The sequence below is a fragment of the Cimex lectularius genome, unplaced genomic scaffold, assembly GCF_000648675.2.
Source record: "Cimex lectularius strain Harlan isolate CLEC.00 unplaced genomic scaffold, Clec_2.1 scaffold116, whole genome shotgun sequence".
Taxonomy (NCBI): domain Eukaryota; kingdom Metazoa; phylum Arthropoda; class Insecta; order Hemiptera; family Cimicidae; genus Cimex; species Cimex lectularius.
The window spans coordinates 1,087,332-1,107,463 of record NW_019392765.1 but is presented as its reverse complement, the minus strand read 5'-3'; the positions used below and the strand labels follow the sequence as shown (position 1 = coordinate 1,107,463).

General features: G+C 38.1%; 1 protein-coding gene across 2 annotated transcripts in view; it reads right to left on the bottom strand.

Moving 5' to 3' along the window:
• Positions 1–531: 531 nt before the first annotated feature.
• LOC106663729 (slit homolog 3 protein) overlaps positions 532–20,132 on the bottom strand; it is a 640,390-nt gene continuing 620,789 nt past the window's right edge. For both annotated transcript variants that reach the window (XM_014388804.2, XM_024227504.1), the window contains exons 7-10: positions 16,161–19,430; positions 11,862–12,160; positions 4,862–5,056; positions 532–1,301 (exon numbers count right to left, since the gene is read on the bottom strand). In XM_014388804.2, the coding sequence (XP_014244290.1) occupies positions 1,026–1,301; positions 4,862–5,056; positions 11,862–12,160; positions 16,161–19,401 (4,011 nt within the window). In that variant the 5' untranslated portion in view covers positions 19,402–19,430 and the 3' untranslated portion in view covers positions 532–1,025. The remainder of the gene's footprint in view (positions 1,302–4,861; positions 5,057–11,861; positions 12,161–16,160; positions 19,431–20,132) is intronic.

The window sequence follows — 20,132 nt, the reverse complement described above, 5'->3', positions numbered from 1 at the left end:
AATATATTACAAACACGTTTGCCCTTTAATACTTTTGGGGAATACTGAGGACAAAATTTTCGCCAGTTGAATGATATGGAAAACTTTGAATTCAAAGACATTTCAAAACTCAGAATTCTCCAAATGCATTTTGACGCTGAGTTTTACAAATGAAAAAAATATTATACACACTTAAAGATGTAAATAATAAAGACAATATCGTCCTTACACCCTTATGTAAAAAAACGTATAAAATTAAATCTAAAAAAAAAAAAGTTAAAAATTTTTGAGCTTTTTACAGTAGTTAAACAAACTAGGTATTCTACGGGCAACCGTTTAACATTAACTATAAGACAGTTTACATTTTACATACAAATCACATTATCAGTTTTTCAATAGGAAAAACAGCGTCTCGATTTATAGAAAAAATGAGCAAAATTCTCATTTTTGGTTTTATATATATATATATTTTTTTCTTTTAAACGTTACAATACTTAACATGAAGTATATATATAAGNTATATATACATACATATATTTTATAATAGCAATATTAGTATATTTAGTTGTTAATTGAGTTATTTACACTATTAGCTTTAATTGTAAAAGAACGTCCTACTTAAAACTTTCGGTTATTAAAGGTTAATTTAATCACAACCCGATTTTATTCAACAAAGATTGCCTAGAAAAAAACATTTGGAACGGGAATTTCAGCAGATAGCTGCTTCTTCGGCTAAAAAATGTGCCATAACTGTCACAGAATATTCAAGGACTTCGAAGTTAAACAAGCCGAAGGCTTTTTATTCCTTTGTTTTATTATTGTGTTTTGTGTAATTGTTCGATCTTAGCTCGGATGTCATTCATCAAGAGCGGCCCCTCGAGACACAATCCCACGAATACGATTCAAAAACTTCTTGGGATTCCGGCTCAGCCACCCCCTTCGTTTCAACCCGTTCGGAAAGTCCACCGGAGGGATTTTCAGAACAAGTTCTGGTTGTTGAAGGTGGTGACTGAGACGGACGTTGCCTAGAGGGACGGAAGCGACTGCTAGGCGGACAGCGTCGTCGCGAAAGGATCGGCGCTTTGAAGGGAGAAGTGCCTGTAAGAAAGGTAGTCGTTCGACATGCCCACTCCGGACGCTTCCCTCTTCGCGGCTTCCCTTTGTTTCTTTATTTTCAGATAGCTAAGCACAGACACGAGGATTATAAACACGACGAAACCGAGACAACAGCCGACTATCAGTCCTAGCCGGCGGGTCAGGATGGATCCGGGAATTCTGCTACTCGGCTCCGCTTCACCCGACGTCCCTTCTAACGTCCTAACCTGAAATAAAGCAAACAATTTCAATAAAAATGCTGATTAAACACTTCAAGATATACAATAAAACACATTATTTTCAATGAAATGTGATATTTAGTAGGCAAGTTAGGCGGAAAACTTAACAGTACTTCAATCTCAATTGACAAAAATACAGTGNTTTATTATATGCAGGCTGACTGGCGATAAGTGTCGAAAATGTCAGAAGATGTTTCTACTCACCATATGCATAAAAAGAAACTTCCTATAAATCCCTGTCCAAATCTCAACGGTACAGAAGTAATTTCAGGTTTAGGTTTTGGGTGTTTTTTAATTTTTCGACTCAAGTTCACTAAATTGCTTATAAACTTCGGAATTATTGACTGTATAAAAATCTGGTTTGTGCCACCTGATAGAAAGTTAAATTTGCTGTAAGGAATCCGATTTATATTGCAGAATTGATGGAAAAATTCTTCACGTAAAATTTAGAAAAACGAAAATGTTGAAATTTGGAATTTTTTTAAAATGTTGGATTGGTAACTGTTAATAAACTACAAACTCCTGGAGATTTGCAAATTCCCTCAAAAGTTCTCCATTGAATTAGATTCTAGCGGTATACCCACATTTTTTTATTCCGCCTCTGGAAGTCACAAAAATTTTGCATTTTGTTAAAAAACTGTTGATGAAGGGGGGCACGTTCAATTTTTCAAGGAACGAAACTCAAGATCCAGACGGATTTCCTGGAAAAATTGAAAGATCCCCCTTCGTCACACCAGTTTTTTTTCCCAACAAAATGCGAAATTTTTGGGCCTTCCAGAAGGGTAGACCTACATTTTGGATTACCCTTCTTAATAAAAAACAAAAACTGGCATACATACACAAAATAGTAAAACAAAGACTATCAATGCAATGTAGGATGAAAATAGTTTATAATATATTCATAAAAATTTCTTATGACCAGTCCAGACTAGATACTTTCTTTCAGTATTTATATTCAATATAATATGCTTTAAATAATTTTCTCTCTATGCCTTTTATTTTTAAAAATTGATTTTGATCATTTACGTCAAAAACATCTTTGCATGAAGGAAAAAGAAAATAAGAAAGTATGGAGGAAAAAGAGAGAAGGAAAAAGAGAGAAGGAGAGAGTGTGAAAAGAGGGAGAGTGAGTGAGACAGATAGAGAATCCTTCTACTTACAATTTTTAAACGATATTTGCAAATGCAAAACCCACGTCTTGTTTCTGGAAGAAAATTTTTGTACAAAATATCCCAAACTTATTACACTGAGGACAACTATTACTTTATTAAATAATGATTTTTTTAAGTTTTGGAAGTTTGATCGATTTTTCCTCTTTTAAAACGACTTTGTTCTTAGCTTCTTGTCTTTTGTTCAAACATCGGGTTTCTGGGTTTGGGGTTGTGGTATAATTTCTCCCAAGGCAGGAATACAAATGAACCACGAATTAGCCGAAAGAAATCGTAATTAGAGGCTACCATTCACATTTAAATTCCGTTCAGAAACAGTTCGGAGACGCATCAGAAAAATTGGGATTTTTATTTTTACTTGCCGTCTTCTTTTTCTATATATTAACATGAAAAGCACCTTGGAAAAAACCTCTATAAAGTTCATAGTCGTGAAATGAATAATACATCTGAGGTGTATAATCTCTAGAAAGAAGAAGTAGCCAGAGCAGTTTTAGGCCCAAGAGGATTATTCGGCGTTGGTTTTCAAAGATGCTATTAATAATTCATCACCCAGTTTCAAAACTTAATCCGTTTAATGATCTTTTTCCATAAGCTTGATAGTGACACGAACCGTAAAAGCAAAAAGACAACTTTCACCGAGATTAAATTTTTTCTATATTTATTATCAGAGGATTTTAATATTCTCAATTACCGTGATATTCTTAAATGACGTGGAATATCTTCATTATCTATATCTTTATATCTATCATATCTTTTTTCAGGCGTTTTTAACATTTTAGGGACAGTAGTTACATTAATTGTTGAATCTCAAGCACTTTTATGTGCATAAATTCCTGAACATAACAACCCGAGAGTATTTGCATATTTCGGGCAAACAAGGAAGCGAGTACAATTGAAGAGAGGCCGTAATGAAAGAGGTTAAACAATGAAGGGATTGAATTCCAGTCCGTGGTCGGCCGCTGTCACGTCTTTTCCGCAGTTTCCGCGATTCCGGACACGGAGTAAAGGCATCCCGAGCAAAATAGACATTTAGTGAATTTGGCTTGAACGGCCCGCCGACGGGGCGAGACGGAAAGTCAAAAGTGGCAGCCGGGTTTTCGGCCAAGGCAGTCTTTATGACAAAAGGGAATACAAAAGGGTGTTGAAAATGTTTATGATTAACGTCCTTGGGTCTCAACTTACTTAACAGTTCTGCTGGGTGTCCTGTGTCGTTCTACAGACTACTACTACTACTGGTACTAGGGAAAACATCGGGGTCCTTTTAATTTGTTTTCGTTTTTCAAAGTGTGTCACCGGATATTTGTATAAATATCACAAAATTATGGGTATTCACGATGTTTGTAAGATTTTAACTCGTGTTAACTCAAATAGAGAAATGTCCTGTAAGATCGTGAACGCCCTCTTCTTTTCTTAGTATGTTAAAACGTTAATTTTTCCGCAATGCTGCGCGTGGCAATTAGTAGAACCAAAAATAAAGCTATAACAATCCTTCAAGGCTTGTTGTTTGTTTTAGTTTTCTTTTGTGTTAAATTATAAGATGTCAGAAGTTAATAAAAAAGGAAAATTAATCAACTCTTTCATTCAAAATGCTATGTATGCACCCGAAAAGTACTAACAAATGACACGCTTCAATTCGTACCGACTAACCTAACTTGAATCCTAACGTGTAACATCCTACAATTTCATAGGTTATGGGATGTATCTATTATGAACGAGAGTATAAGGACAGTTCAGAAATTAACAGAACAAACATATTGGTCTGATTTAATTGAGGCTTATTTAAAAATAAAAATACATGTAAATAAAAAACAGCTGTTAAATTCATAGCGGCCATGTTGGTTACTTCCGCCCTAACTACATTTTCGACCTAACCTCTAACATTGGCCCTGGCCGGTTAGATCGAGCAATGTTAACTAGCTGATTCTTACAAGTGTACGTCATAATTTTTCTCGATCTAACAGGATCTAACAGAGTTAACATGGTTAACACATAGATCTTGAATACCTCTATTATATATTAAAATAATGGTCAGCTACCATTCTGATCATTGTTGTTTCTCATATTTTTATAAGCATTTATTTTTATAAATCAGTCCAATTTGATCACACTCACACATGCACACTCATACAAACAAAAACAAATACATATTCCTAACCCTTTTCTCTTAAACCCCTTTATTTCTAATTTAAGCAACCACCTTTGGCTCTTCTCTGATTCAGTCTTATTGTGTTATTTTCGTTAAAACTTCTCTATCTCTCTCTTTCTCTCTCTGTCTGTTTGTCTCACGCACACGCACACGCGCACGCGCACACGCACGTACGCACACACAGAGTTATAATTACTTATATGTAGTTATTTTCTCTGTTTAGAAATACTCACTTCAGTGCAGCGGCTCGTCTGCGAGTCGGTCAGTTGCGGGATAGTTTCCGAGAGATGAGGGCTCGTGGTTGTGTTCGTCGCAGGGACGACCCACTGGCCCAGGCCCAGTACGCAAACAAGGTAACGAGTGCCGGGGTTGAGGCGACCCAGTTTCACCGACCTGGCACTGCGATCCAGCAACTTGCCCTCCACCTGCTGAAAGCACAATCTATGAATAAAACCACTCGGGCAAAATATCACGAACCATGAAGTATTAAGTTTTTTTTTTTTATTGTTTATAAGTTCGGTCATGTTGGAAAAAAAGAGGCGATAATCGACCATTACACAAAGTCTATGAGGATATTCGGCAAACGGGACAAGGAGGGCAGTGAGATAAGACAGTCTTTATCTGTTCTCACAGAAGGTCGAACACCGAGGAGGTTGAGGACTATTGTCACGATCCCATTATTGTATATCTGTTGCGGAATTTCTGCCTCAAGAAGATAATGGATAGTCGGCTGGCCGAATTGGCCCGATAAGCACTATTGTTGTGAACTGATAAGTCTATTGCCGTTCTCTGGCACCCTTTGATGTCGTTACCTTTCAAATTTGACGGAAGATATTATTTAAGGGCCATTCCTGTGGTGGAATACCCACGATACGGTGATATCTTGTGTTAAAGAGGAGTTCAGTCTTTGAAAAATAATAATTAGCATTGTGGTCGTGTCATTAGGAAGGCCGAATCTCCTATTTGCCACGACAGAGGGTCTAGGCTTTCACTATGAATTGAGACTTTTTTATTTTAAAATAAAGCGTCTTCTCTCAAAAATATAAGTGCGGCCAAATGGTCTTTCTCTATGGAACAGGCTCCTTTCTGATCGAATCTGGCACAAAAGTCTTCTATTGAAATTTAAAGTTATTGTATTTACCTCCACTAGTTTTCGTGGTCCGCTTGACCAATTAATATCATTCAATTAATTAAAGTTTTTAGTTGAGATAAAAAGTCAGTGTCACGAGTGGGATTCGAACCCACGATCTTCGGCTAGATACGCCGCTGCTCTACCACTTGAGCTATCGTGACCTCGATCCACTCGGACATCAACTTCCCATCTCAACCGCAACTTTTGAATTTTCCCTTCTTTTTGCCATTTTTCAAATGTTGTGTAATGAAAAATGGCAAAAAGGACGGGAAATTCAAAAGGACCTTCGACTTGGTACGCCCCTACTCTACCACTTGAGCTATCGTGACTTCCTTCGTTCCGCTCGGGCATTCACTTCCCATCTCAACCCCACCTTTGGCGTATCAAGCCGAAAGTCGTGGGTTCGAATCCCGCTCGTGACACTGACTTTTTTTATCTCAATTAAAAACCTTAATTAATTGAATTGTATTTAACCTTCACACACTTTCTAATACTCAAGTTCTGCCTGACCTACAATTTAGAATTTCAGTAGATCCTTAACTATTCACTTATGCCGATGCTTGCCAGTAGCGTCCTAGGTTGTTGTCTATTGTTCTTTCATACGCTCAAGAATTACCTCATTATCATATACTCTGTTCACAGAAGCCTTTAAACCTATTCTCCTTAGCGAAGTGGTTTTGTAAAATAACAAAATAAAAATATTCCCAAAGCACAAACCCTACGGCGATCACTCTCCTTTCAGTCCTGGACAATTAAACATACTGGCCTGGGAGGATTTGCAGGCCCATAACCTATTTGGGATAAACAAGATCAAACACAGACCCCCTCCATCTCAGATTAAGCCAATACCAGACATAGTAAACTCAAAGAACCCTAACCAAAACTCATAGAAACCTTGCTACAGTTAGAAGGGGTGAAACTCATAGAATGGATAAGGTTGTATATCGGTAAATGGCATCTGAGATAGCACTTACTCAATGCTCATTTTGCCTAATGTACTGGACTAAAGGAAATAATTTCAATGTATACCAAACATGGGACAAACGAATACCTCCGACCTTCTTGGGGACCGCGGTGGCCGAGTGGTTAGGTTGTTCGACTTGTATTTGCCAACCAAGGGTTTCTGGGTTTCAATCTCGACAGAGCCCATGCCAAATTTTTAATGGATAACGGTATAAAATATGTATTGTAAAGTGGTTTGACCAATCGTTTGCGACATCCAACGGGTAGTTGCCTGTTAAGCCCTCATCTATTGGTTATACAAGATGGGAGAAGAAACTGCCACCGATGTTTTAGAGGCGACATAACAAAAAAAGCCCCCCCCCCCCAAAAAAAAAAAAAAAAAAAAAAAAAACAGTCTATGAATTACTAGGAAAAGTACAAGTACCATCACCATCATCATTCTTTGATAACAAAAGATTGATCTATAACACTCCACTGAAAACATGTGTGTTGTGAATCTGTTTTAGACTTTTAGACCAAAATGGAGCGATCGCAACAACATAATGAAAGACCAACCAATACTCATGGCTCCAAGTGATGACATGAGCAGGATGTTTGAATTTAATCAAAACTTCCGAACAACGTAGGTACCAAGAAAGAATGGGAAAAAGCGAAACACCTCCTTTAAAAGTGGCACCATATACTGGTACACAGATGGATTTTGAACACAGGAAGTTACGGGGTCAGGAGTATTCAGGTATGGAACTAAATGCTAGGAACACCGAACTAAAAGCTGAGGTCTTTGCAGTCGAGAGATGTACTCAATTCAATTTGAATAAAGCGTACAAAAATAAGAACATAGCTATCATGTCAGATACCACCAAACCACTAAATTCATACATCATTAGTTCAAAGATGGCGCAGATCTGTAAAACCAAACATATTAGGCATACAGGGCAAAGTCAACCTCTGCTGGGTCCCAGGACATTTGGGAGTAGAACGCAAAGAGAAAGCAGACACCCTTGCAAGATAAGAAGCTGTTATACCGCTGAGAGGACCGTAACCCTTCTGTGACATAGGACCTCACACTACCAATGAGTACATTAGACAGAAGGATAAAAAGAAAATGAGGGAACAACGGAACTCACTCATTGGACATAAAAAATCAAAGAACCGTCTAACAAATTTGGAACGAAAGCAGTGACAGAATGTATTAAGGGAAACAGGACGAAAACTATGAATCTTAACAGGATTCTTAACAAGGTACTATAAACGAGTACAGTCTGTGCAAAGAAACAGAGGAAACACCAACATACCTAATAACAAACTGTGGTGTTACACTTGCCAGCAGGAAGAAGCTCTTTGGGATGTACAATGTAACAGTAGAAGAAAATAAACCGCTGCTAATCGAATTCCTGAATACAACGGTGTGCTAAACGGTTAAGCACAGAACAGGGAATGCAATAGCTCTTAAATGGCGCCGTATAAAATACACTCTGACCAATCATCTTAATCATCAACATCTACGATTTTAGAATTAACCAAAGAAAGAAAAACTATTCTGGTACTCTTCTCGTAAAAAAGCCAATTTATATTACAAAAAATTAAATATTTACATTAACAAGATTTGAGGTTCAAAGTTTTTGAAGGTACACTTAGCGTTTTCTTGCGTAGGTTGACAAGGGAGACTGTCGAAGTAAGACTTTGTGTCATTTAAAAATTTAACGACTATAAAAAATTATTAAGCTTTAGAATTAGACTGAACACAATTATCATTTGTAGAAAATTAAGCCAACGATTTGTCAATTTTAAACTGAATGGATTCAATAACTACAGCGCAACCGGCATAGGAATAGGGAAGGAAACTCACTGGAGCGGAGTCAGTGTTGTTGATGACAAATCGTCCAAATCGCCTCATCAAAATCAATTTCGAAGTAGCCCCAATTCGAGAGTTATCACCCTTCCAACCCAAGATGGAATGAATTCTTGTTTTCCTATCTCTAAGACGAAGCAAAATAGAGTCGGGATATTTTTGTTCAAAAGTAGATTAGTACAAGTAGTACTTAGGTGTTTTGTCTATTCTACTACTTTACAAATCATTACTGATGCAAATTGGAGTGTGTTTCTCTAACACACAAGGATTGGGATAGGAATTGAAAGGAATTCCTCTATTTACCTACACCCCAAAAAATGAGAAAAAATATAATGTTGCAAATAAAAGAAAATATATTTTTTTAATCAAATAATCTAGATGTATATAATAATCTAATATACACAGTATTATATTTACAGAAAATAAATCTTTTCCTTACGGCTAAACAGAACTTTTTGGTACAAAAATTCACAAACTTTTTCATTAATTTATTAAAATCAATCATAGTTGTCATTCAAAACTTAAGAAAAAACTGTTCACAACTGTTGGCATTTCCGTGAATAATTTAAAAAGTAAAAGTTTTCAAGTTTTTTATTATTAATTCTTCACATAAGGACAAAGACAAAGATTGACAGACCTCATATTTTTACACGTCAATAAATATAAAACCCGAGATATACATTATATTCATTCTTTATGGCAGGTGCGACCATTATAAATATATGTCCTACGCTAACGTGCCAATAGGAGGAGAATGATCCCTGAAAGTAACGAAGATACCAAATGATCTCTACTTCCAAACCGAAGTATACGACATTTCAAGTGAATCGAGCTATCCTCCACCCTGCACTCCTAGCAATTTACTACCTCCACCTCCGCCGTCCAGTCCGCGTCCGACGGAGCCGCTAGTTCGATAAGCACCAACATTCGCACCCTGTGTCTTTTACTCAATTGAAACACCAAAAGAGAAGAGGCTTCGTAAATTTAAGCAAACAAGGTGTTCACGTGATTTGTACGCACGGTTATCGCATTTGTGCTGTTTTGCAGTCTAGTAAACATTTATGAACGCCTTGCTAAATAACATCAACAATTTTAAGATCAAACGCTTAGACGCCGTATTTATATATTTGTATGAGAATAAGAGCAATTGTTTCAAATGTTGTGTAATGAAAAATGGCAAAAAGGAGGGAAAATTCAAAAGGTGCGTTGAGATGGGAAGTTGATGTCCGAGTGGATCGAGGTCACGATAGCTCAAGTGGTAGAGCAGCGGCGTATCAAGCCGAAGATCGTGGGTTCGAATCCCGCTCGTGCCATTGACTTTTTTATCTCAACTAAAAACCTTAATTAATTGTAACTTACAGTAATGTGTATTTTTTTTCAACTTTCCACCATTCCAAAACAATTGTTAGCCAAAGCAATATCTAGTTCGTATATTATTTGTACAACAGAAAAAGAGAAGGTAGTAAGACAAAGGTAAAATAATAATGTTTTAAATTTTTTTACGAGGGTTCGCAACAGCAGAGGTCATTCAACCCTCAGGGTGGCGGTGGTTTTGAAAAAAAGCCCATTTGTAAGTATGTCGGGTTCGAATGTAGGGCCGCTGGATTCGAACACGGGACCTTTACCTTACAGCGATGATCGCCGTGTCAACGCCTAAACAGTTGCGGCCACCGACGCCCCCATAAAATAATGGTATTTCATACTGAATAAGCAACACCACGCGCACACGGACAAATCCACTCTTATAAACACACTGATAGTAGAAGTAGCAAAACCATGGAGTAGACAGAAACACTGTCATGTTTCATATACATAAAAATTTGATAACACACGATAACAGCAAAAATAAAACAAGCCGTTCTCCAATCAACTACAAATTCCCCATAAACGAATAAAAAGCTATCCTAACGATTTCCAGGCCACTTCGGAAAGGAGACACTAATGACTAGGAACATAAAAGAATTGGTATTACGAATATTCTTCAACCACATTTCTGGTGGTGCACTTTCTTGTGTATTGAAATATTGAAAGGTCAATTCCACGTTAGATGAGGTCGCAGTGAAAGAAAGGTCACCACAAGAAAAAAACTCATTTTCACACATCGATAAATATACATTTACCTACTTTAAGGTAATTGTAATGTACTAAAAATTATTTTAAAAAAGTTGTTAGTTTTAATAGTTTATGTAATAAATAATAAACAAATAAAATTCACTATCGGGCTATTGGTAAGTAAACACCGCTAATTCTAGAGTTTACACTAATTTTATGCATAGAATTATTTTTATAAAAATATTGATATAAAAAATTCAGAAATTTTAAAACAATGTCTCAAAGCTTTGTAGAAAATAAACAGATAAAAAAATCACCCTTTATTCCGATATAGATATATAGATATAGCGTTTAATCGTTTTATCTTAATATTCTTGATGTTATTTAGCACGGCGTGCCCAAAACTTTACAATGCTGCAAAACAGCACTACCCTACAACCGTGAGTACTAATCACGTGACCCTTTTTCGCTTAAATTTTCGAAGCCTCTTCTCTTTTGGTGATTTAATCCAGTAAAATACACAGGGTGTGAACGTTGGTTCTGATCGAACTACCGGCTCCGTCGGATGCGGACTGGACGGCGGAGGTGGAGGTAGTAAATTGCCAGGAGTACCAGATGGAGGATAACTTGATCCACTTGAGATGAATATACTTTCGTTTGGAAGCGAGGATCATTTGGCATCTGAGTAACTTTCAGAGATCATTCTCCTCCTATTGGCACATTAGCATAAGACATATTTTAAGGTCGCACACGTGCTAAGTAGAAAGAATATACCATAAAATATATCTTGGTGTTTATATTTATTGCTGTGTGAAAATATGACGACTGATATGTTAAAATCATAAAAAAAATCTATTGTTTTTGTTCACTACAACGACATTGAACTAAACAATTTAACCAAACCTTCAAAATCAAGTGCGCACCGCCCTGACGACTGACAACCCTTTTTTTGCCTTATGTATAGCATATTGGCCAAATCTCTACTAACAACCCTCCTAGAAGCCTAAAATTAGAATTAGAATTAGAAGCCTAAAGACAAAAATTTTAAAGTCTAACATGGTAACTTTACGACTCGTGTGTTTTTACAAATTTGTGCTTTTTCACCTTAATTAGAGATACTTATTTCTCTAAGCGCAGATTGTGGGAAAATTCTTCGAGTTCTTTTACTTATTCTAGCAAATATATCAAACGTTACGACTAATTTTCTTATTGTTTCGGTTATAAATGTACCAACCGATTGGTGGGTGTCGAGGGCGTGATAGGCGACCCGGTAGCCGTGGAGGCCGGTGTGGTTCCTGCTCTGCCAGGAGACGACGACGCTGTACGGCTGGATGTCCTGGATTGCCAATTTGAGGACGAGCGGAGCAGAGCAAAACCTGGGCGGTTCGATTTCGAGGAAAAGTAAGCCGCGAAGTTCCGGCGGCTGCTCGCACCTCAATCCGCCTTGGCCTAGGCCGACGCCGACCACTTTTTGGTGGTCACGCAACCATTCCCAAAGCTCCTGCTGTTCGCAGCCGCAATGGAGTGGGTTCTCTGAAAAGGTAATTACACCATTAATTGACCGTCAAACAATTATTATTGTAATAATTAAATAGGACACACCGAATGTGCAACTACAGAGGATTTAACTTAATTTAACTTTAAAAAAAAATAATGTGTTTCATCACAAGAATAAACTAAAGGTTATTTTTGTAAATTTTGTAGCAAGTGAAGATACCCAAGCATTCATATTATGTGGGTCAATGTCAGAGGGAGTGAAGTAGAAAGCGAGAGAAAGAAGAGAGAGAGAGAGAGAGAGAGAGAGAGAGACAGAGAGAGAGAGAGAGAGAGAGAGAGAGAGAGAGAGAGGTGGCGTGAAAGAAAGAAAGGGAGAATTTTAGACATTCAACGGGAAAAAGAAATTAAGTGAGAGGAAGAGAGTGAATGATTGAGACTCAAAGAAAGACAGGGAGATAATAGAGAGAGTGAATGAGAAAGAGGGAGATCGAATGAGTGAGTGGCAAAGAAAAAAAAGAGTCGAAGTTGAGAGAGGAATGGGAAGAGAATGAAGTAGAAAGGTCAAGTGAGTGAGTGAGAGGGAGGGGGAGGGAGGGGGAGAGAGAGAGAGAGAGAGAGAGAGAGAGAGAGAGAGAGAGAGAGAGAGAGTTTAAAAAAGAGAAAGAGAAATGTAAAGCGAAAGAATGTGGGAGACTCATTGAGCGAGAGAAAAGGAGAGTAAGTAAGAAAAAGAGAGAGACTGAATGAGTGAGTGAACGATAAAGTAAATGCGGGAGAGAGAGATTCCCATGGAGGGAGGGAGCGATGGAGAGGGAGAGGGAGAGGGAGAGAGAGAGAGTAATTGGATGGAAGAAAGAGAGAGTTATAACGGTTACGCGGGATAGAGAAATTAAATGACAGGAAGAGAGTGATTGAGTGATTGCGATTCAAAGTGAGTGAAAGAAAGAGAGGGAGAGAAGAGAGTGTGAGTGAGTATGAAAGAGAGAGAGATTTTGTGAAAGAAAGAGTGAGTTGGACAGGTTACGCAGGAAAGAAAAATTAAGTGAGAGTGAAAGGGGGAGAAAGAGAGAGAGAGAGCGAGAGAGAGTATGTGTGTACGAGAGAGAGAGAGAGAGAGAGAGAGAGAGAGAGAGAGAGAGAGAGAGAGAGAGAGGTGGCGTGAAAGAAAGAAAGGGAGAATTTTAGACATTCAACGGGAAAAAGAAATTAAGTGAGAGGAAGAGAGTGAATGATTGAGACTCAAAGAAAGACAGGGAGATAATAGAGAGAGTGAATGAGAAAGAGGGAGATCGAATGAGTGAGTGGCAAAGAAAAAAAAGAGTCGAAGTTGAGAGAGGAATGGGAAGAGAATGAAGTAGAAAGGTCAAGTGAGTGAGTGAGAGGGAGGGGGAGGGAGGGGGAGAGAGAGAGAGAGAGAGAGAGAGAGAGAGAGAGAGAGAGAGAGAGAGAGTTTAAAAAAGAGAAAGAGAAATGTAAAGCGAAAGAATGTGGGAGACTCATTGAGCGAGAGAAAAGGAGAGTAAGTAAGAAAAAGAGAGAGACTGAATGAGTGAGTGAACGATAAAGTAAATGCGGGAGAGAGAGATTCCCATGGAGGGAGGGAGCGATGGAGAGGGAGAGGGAGAGGGAGAGAGAGAGAGTAATTGGATGGAAGAAAGAGAGAGTTATAACGGTTACGCGGGATAGAGAAATTAAATGACAGGAAGAGAGTGATTGAGTGATTGCGATTCAAAGTGAGTGAAAGAAAGAGAGGGAGAGAAGAGAGTGTGAGTGAGTATGAAAGAGAGAGAGATTTTGTGAAAGAAAGAGTGAGTTGGACAGGTTACGCAGGAAAGAAAAATTAAGTGAGAGTGAAAGGGGGAGAAAGAGAGAGAGAGAGCGAGAGAGAGTATGTGTGTGAGAGAGAGAGAGAGAGAGAGAGAGAGAGAGAGAGAGAGAGAGAGCAAAAGAGAAGAGATAGAGTGAGGAGTGAGAGAAAGAGGAAGGGGGAGATGAAGTGAGAGGAAGGGAGAGAGAGAATGAGTGAGACCCTTTGATAGAAATTATGAATGATGGAGTGAGTGGATTGAGGATTGAGACCCTTTGATTCTGCAGGACAACCCCATTTTTTTGGATTCCTATCACAACGGAACTTATTAAGCAAACGGAACTAAACATAAATCACACAGACCCACCACTGAAGATAGCGAGAATCCGAAGGGGGTTCGATAGACCAATCTAGCGAGGTTAGATTGACCATATTGATCGAAAACAACCAACTTATAGTAAATAAAATTATCATTTATGTTGAATTATTAAAATTTAACTAAACATACAACTTTTACATAATATGAAATGGTCACTAGTACTTTTTGTACTAGTATGTAATTATATCATTGTATACATCATAATTATGTCTATAAATGTATCTACACTTAATTAATTGTTATTTAAACTGGTATAATTTCACTAGGGAACTTAATAAAAAGGTCGTCGTAAGTCAAAACGGCGTTTTCCCCTTGGGATTGAACGGAAATGGAAATAACTGCAGGCCTTAGGTTACACGTTTGACAGTGTGACGGGATCGAACTATCCTCAATTCCGTTCAGCATCAGGGAGAGATTTATTCTTCTAGGAAATAGACGGGGTCATCCAATCCACTTAGAGAATTGCCTGTTACCTTAAATCCATCTCTCTTGATTTGATTATTTATTGTTAGCGTCAACCCCTGCTAGAATTTCAGGAAATTCAAACACAAATTCATCAGCGATTAATGTAAATGTTTTAGTTTGACAATGTTTTTTCTGTGACTAAAACGTTATATTTACAAAAACAAATAATCAATTTTTGACTTTATAAACAAGTGAATAATGTGTGGTGTTTAATGACTGTTAGTCAATGATTAGTCGGACATCGCGAGATGCGGTCTGGTGTGATGTAGGTTTTAGAAAAACATTTTCTTTATCGTGCCAACGTTTCGATCTTTGTTGAGGTCATCTTCAGAGCCTGTGATTTATAAATATTGTTTAAATTATATAAATACATGTAGGACGTGAAAGAAATGAATTTATACCATGCTAGAAAATTTTAGATAAAAAAATGAATTTATACGATGCTAGAAAATCTTTTTAGATTCAAAAAAATGAATTTATCCAATGCTAATTTTTTTAATATAAAATTTTCTAGCATTATATAAATTCAGTTTTTTATCTAAAATTTCTAGCATTGTATAAATCCATATTTTAGAAAGACATGCTCTTTATCGTGCTAACGTTTCGATCTTTATTGAGGTCATCTTCAGGGCCTGTGATTTATAAATATTGATAAATTTTACAAATACATGCAGGAGAAATGAATTTATACCATGCTAGAAAATTTTAGATTAAAAAAATGAATTTATACGATGCTACAAAATCTTTTTAGATTAAAAAAAAATGAATTTATACAATGCTAATTTTTTTAATCTAAAATTTTCTAGCATCGTATAAATTCATTTTTTTATCTAAAATTTTTAGCATTGTATAAATTCAGATTTTAGAAAGACATGCTGTTTATCGTGCTAACGTTTCGATCTTTATTGAGGTCATCTTCAGGGCCTGTGATTTATAAATATTAATAATTTTTACAAATACATGTAGGACGTGATAGAAATGAATTTATACGATGCTAGAAAATCTTTTTAGATTTAGAAAAATGAATTTATACAATGCTAATTTTTTTAATCTAAAATTTTCTAGCATCGTATAAATTCATTTTTTTATCTAAAATTTTTAGCATTGTATAAATTCACTCTTTTCGCATTCTGAATGTATTTGTATAATATAAACAATGTTTATACATCCCAGGCTCTGAAGATGATCTCAATAACGATCGCAACGTTGGCACGATAAAGAAAATGTTTTTCTAAAACCTACGTCATACCAGACCGCATCTCGCGATCTCCGAATAATCAAGTGACTAATAATCTGATCTATTGAGGTTACAGAGTTTAAATTTAGTTATTTTGTGTCTTATAATTTATTAAAACAGTAAAGAAGTAAATATGCAAATGCCATACCTTCAGTCCTTAAACTTCTGATTTGAGTTTCTAACGGACGGAATGCGTTGAGCGGCAGGTTTTCCAAGTAATTTCTTGATAGATCTAGAAGTTTTAACTTTTTCAACGGCCTGAAAGAGTCGCTGGCGATGGCGGATATCCAATTGCCATATATATAAAGTTCAGCTAGGTTTTCCAGATGTTTGAAAGTCCCCTTGGTGATTCTGGATATATGATTGTAGGACAAGTCGAGGATCTGTAACGACTTGAGCGAACTCGGAAATTCTTCCAAATCCTTTAAACGGTTGTGTGTTAGATTAAGAAGTCGAAGGTGGGTGAGGCCTTTTAAACGTTCTTGGGGCAGTTTTTCAACTTCGTTTACTCCGAGGTCGAGTGTAAGGAGGTGAGGCAGACTGCGGAAAGCCCCGGGGGACACCCTGGATATCCTGTTCTGCCCAAGGAAAAGATGCTGCAATGCGGGAAACGCTTCGAAATCTTTACTCGTCACGATGGTCAGGTTGGTCTCGCAAATATGAATTTCTTGAAGGACGGGGAAATTCCTGGTCGACGAGAGATCGTGGATTAGAGTCAGCGGGTTTCCCGTCAAGTTGAGCCATGCGAGGTTCGGCAGGTTCTGCTCGGAAAGGGCCGTCGTCGGTATCTGCCTGAACCGGTTTGAAGCCAAATCAACCCTTTTCAAAAGGCTCGCCTGGACGAAAAAGTTGGCCGGCAGGGCAGAAAGAAGATTTCGGCTCAAATCTACGCTAGACAAAAACGTCAGATTCGCTGAAGCAAAACCGGACAGGGTGGTCAAAATGTTGTTTTTCAAATCTAAATCTCTCAAACGGCCGAGACCTGCTAGTTTTGAGACGTCTAAAGAAGAGATTGAATTTCTGGAGAGTACAAGCGTCTCTAAAGAGCTGACGTTGTTCAACGCTTCGTACGGCACGTTGTGAAAGGAATTATCCTCCAGCTTGAGTTCTTTGAGGTGTTTCAAATTGTGAAACAGATCGTGTTCGAAATCGCTGATCTTGTTGCTGGACAAGTCGATTCTGACTAAATTCTTATTCGTGTTGAACGTGTTTGCCGGCAGTTTGACAATAGCGTTGTTGTCCAAAGACAGTTGTTGTAGCATCGGGAGACCTTTGAGAGTTTTCCCGTTAATGTTAGAAAGATTATTGCAAGCTATTTTGAAAATTCGAAGACTCGGTATGACGAGATGGACTAGAGAGTCTGCGTCGAGTTTGTTGCATTCCAAGTTCAGCTCGTCCAAACTGCTCAACCCCTGAAACGCGCCTTTATCTATTTTCGCTACGGAGCTATTCCGTAAGTTTAAAGTTTTTATAGGAAGCTTGTTCTGGAATATAGCATCGTGAAGGACTAAAATTTCGTTATCGGACAGATCCAAAATCTTCAGCTTTTTCAGCGAGTTAAACGCTTTTGGCTCAATATGCCTGATGCCGTTTGAAGAGAGGTAAAGTTCTTCGAGTTCGTGGAGATCGGTGAACGTTTTGACCGAAATGAACTTGAGCCTGTTAATGCTCAAATCGAGAAACATGAGTGCCTGCATCGGTTCGAACGTACCGTCCTCGATGTGAGCGATGCTGTTGTTCGTCAAATAGACTCGTTTTATCAGTAGCAAATCGCTGAACAAAGCCCGGTCGAGTTTTGTCAGCTTGTTATGCCCCAGCCACATAATCTGAACGCTTGACTGGCCTCTCAACGAATCGTTGTGCAATGTCATGAGACTGTTTGAGTCCAGTTGGATAGAGACGAGAGAATGCGACTCGTGAAGGAAGACGTCTCCGAGCACTGCGAGCAGGTTGCCTTGAAGGTTGACGTGCTGCAAGTTTTGCAAAGTGTGGAAGGAACCGGATTCGACCCTGGTTATAAAATTGTTTTGCAAGTGCAATTCGAGAAGGTTAGGAAGCGGTTCGAAAACGCCCCTCTCTATCACTTTAATCCTGTTGTTCTGAAGCCTCAGCTCTTTGAGTTCGAATACCCTTTGAAAAGTACCCGCCTCCAAATGACCGATCCAGTTTCCGTCGAGGCTCAATGTCGTGATAGCTTTGGTACTGTTTAGCAAGAATTTCGGAATCGTTTCTATGAAATTTTCACTCAAGTACAACTGGTTTAAACTCGTTTGAGTAAGAAAGGCGTCTTCGTCGATCCTCCTGATGGCGTTTTGTTGTAAATAAATGACGTTCAACAATACGGAGTTCGTAAAGGCGTCAAAAGGAATTTCTAATATATTATTTTCAGAGAGGAAGAGTTCCCGGAGTTCTGGAAGGTTTTCAAACACTCCACTTATGTAATGGATGTGATTGTGACTGAGATCTATAGTCCTCAACTCTTTATTGGCACGGAAAGTTTCTGCGTCCAAATAGACTATTTTATTATGACTGATGTCTATGGACTCCATCTGGTGAAGGGAGAGAAAAGCCAATTTATGGACGCCCTCGATGGCGTTGTAATAAAGGGACAGCGTCTTCACTTTCGGCGTCGGTCGAAATGTGTCCTCCGACAACGATTCGAAATTGTTCGAACTGAGATCGAAGAAAACGAGGCTTTGTAATTTCGAATAGCCATCGTCCGGGATACTGCTTATTTCGTTCCAAGCCAATCGCAAGGATCTCAAATGCTCCAGCCGTCTCAGCGACGCCATGGGGAAGAAGTTAAGCTTGTTTTCTGACAGATCGATCTCGGTAATGGAATTTTCCAAGCCGGCAAACGCATATTCGGACATTTTTTGAACGTTGTTACCCTTCAGGTTTATTTTCGTGAGATGCAGCCCGTAAAAGGAATAACTGGGAAGCTCGGATATCTCGTTCGATTCCAGATCCAAAGCCCTCAACGCGCTCAATCCCGTCAGAGCTTTTTGAGGGATGTGCTTTAATTTGCCCGAGACTATGCTCAGCGATTCCATTTCCGTTTTGACGCCGGAGAGGGAATCCTCTTCTAACGACGCGAGGCTGGTGTGGGATATCTGCAAGTGTCTTATCCTCGTCCCGTGGGGGAAGAAAAGCTTCTTCAGAGCCGTCACATCCCTGTCGAGGTCGTAAATACTGAATGACTGAATGAGAGAGGTCACGGACTTGAGGACCGTCTCTAGGGCTTTTTCAGTCGCGCTGGGGCATTCGAGAAACAGGCCGTCGTCAAATTTGTAACAGGGGCATTCCGGCGTGTCCTGTGGGCAGGAGGCTTCCTCCGAACCGCATTCCACCAGCACCAACAGGAGCACTAAGACAAATGACGTCCTCATCTCACCCCCATCCCAAGAACAGGCGCACCCTGAAAATAAACAAAAACGTTTTTATTAATCACACAAAACAGAATAACTATTTTTTTTAACTTTAAATATTCATAATTTATTAACTGTCAATAAAATTAAACCTGGTATATTTGACCAAATTTGAATTTTATAAATATTTTTAATTAATATACACACTATATAAGTAAGGATATAGTTATTTCATTTTATTAACTTAAGTAGTCGATCAAAAAAACAAACAGTTTTTTGAAAATCATTCGTTTTTTTTAAATACTCCACTCTGGGAAAAATAAGCCATCTTTTTATCCCTTTCAATTAGGGATTATCCCAACCTTTATATTTTTAGAAATAAATGCGCTTAGACAGCTCAATCTTCCACCCTTGGGCACATGGCTCAAAATTAAAAGATGAATAATTGACATCAATTGTTTCGGCTTAATAAATAAATTGAGTTTGAAAGAACACATTGAGGCGGAAAGATGGAAAATATTCATTGTGAATTTCTGAAGTTATTTCACTATTTGACGAACGTATTAAAAGAAAATGCCAACATAAAAATATATTGGGCCGGATTTTTTGCAAATTGAATTCTCACTTTTCACACTTTACATCATTCGTTCGTTTAGCGGAAATAAATCATATAATTGTCGATGTCATTTGTAATTCACTATTTTTCGTGGTCCGCTTGACAAATTAATATCATTCAATTAATTAAGGTTTTA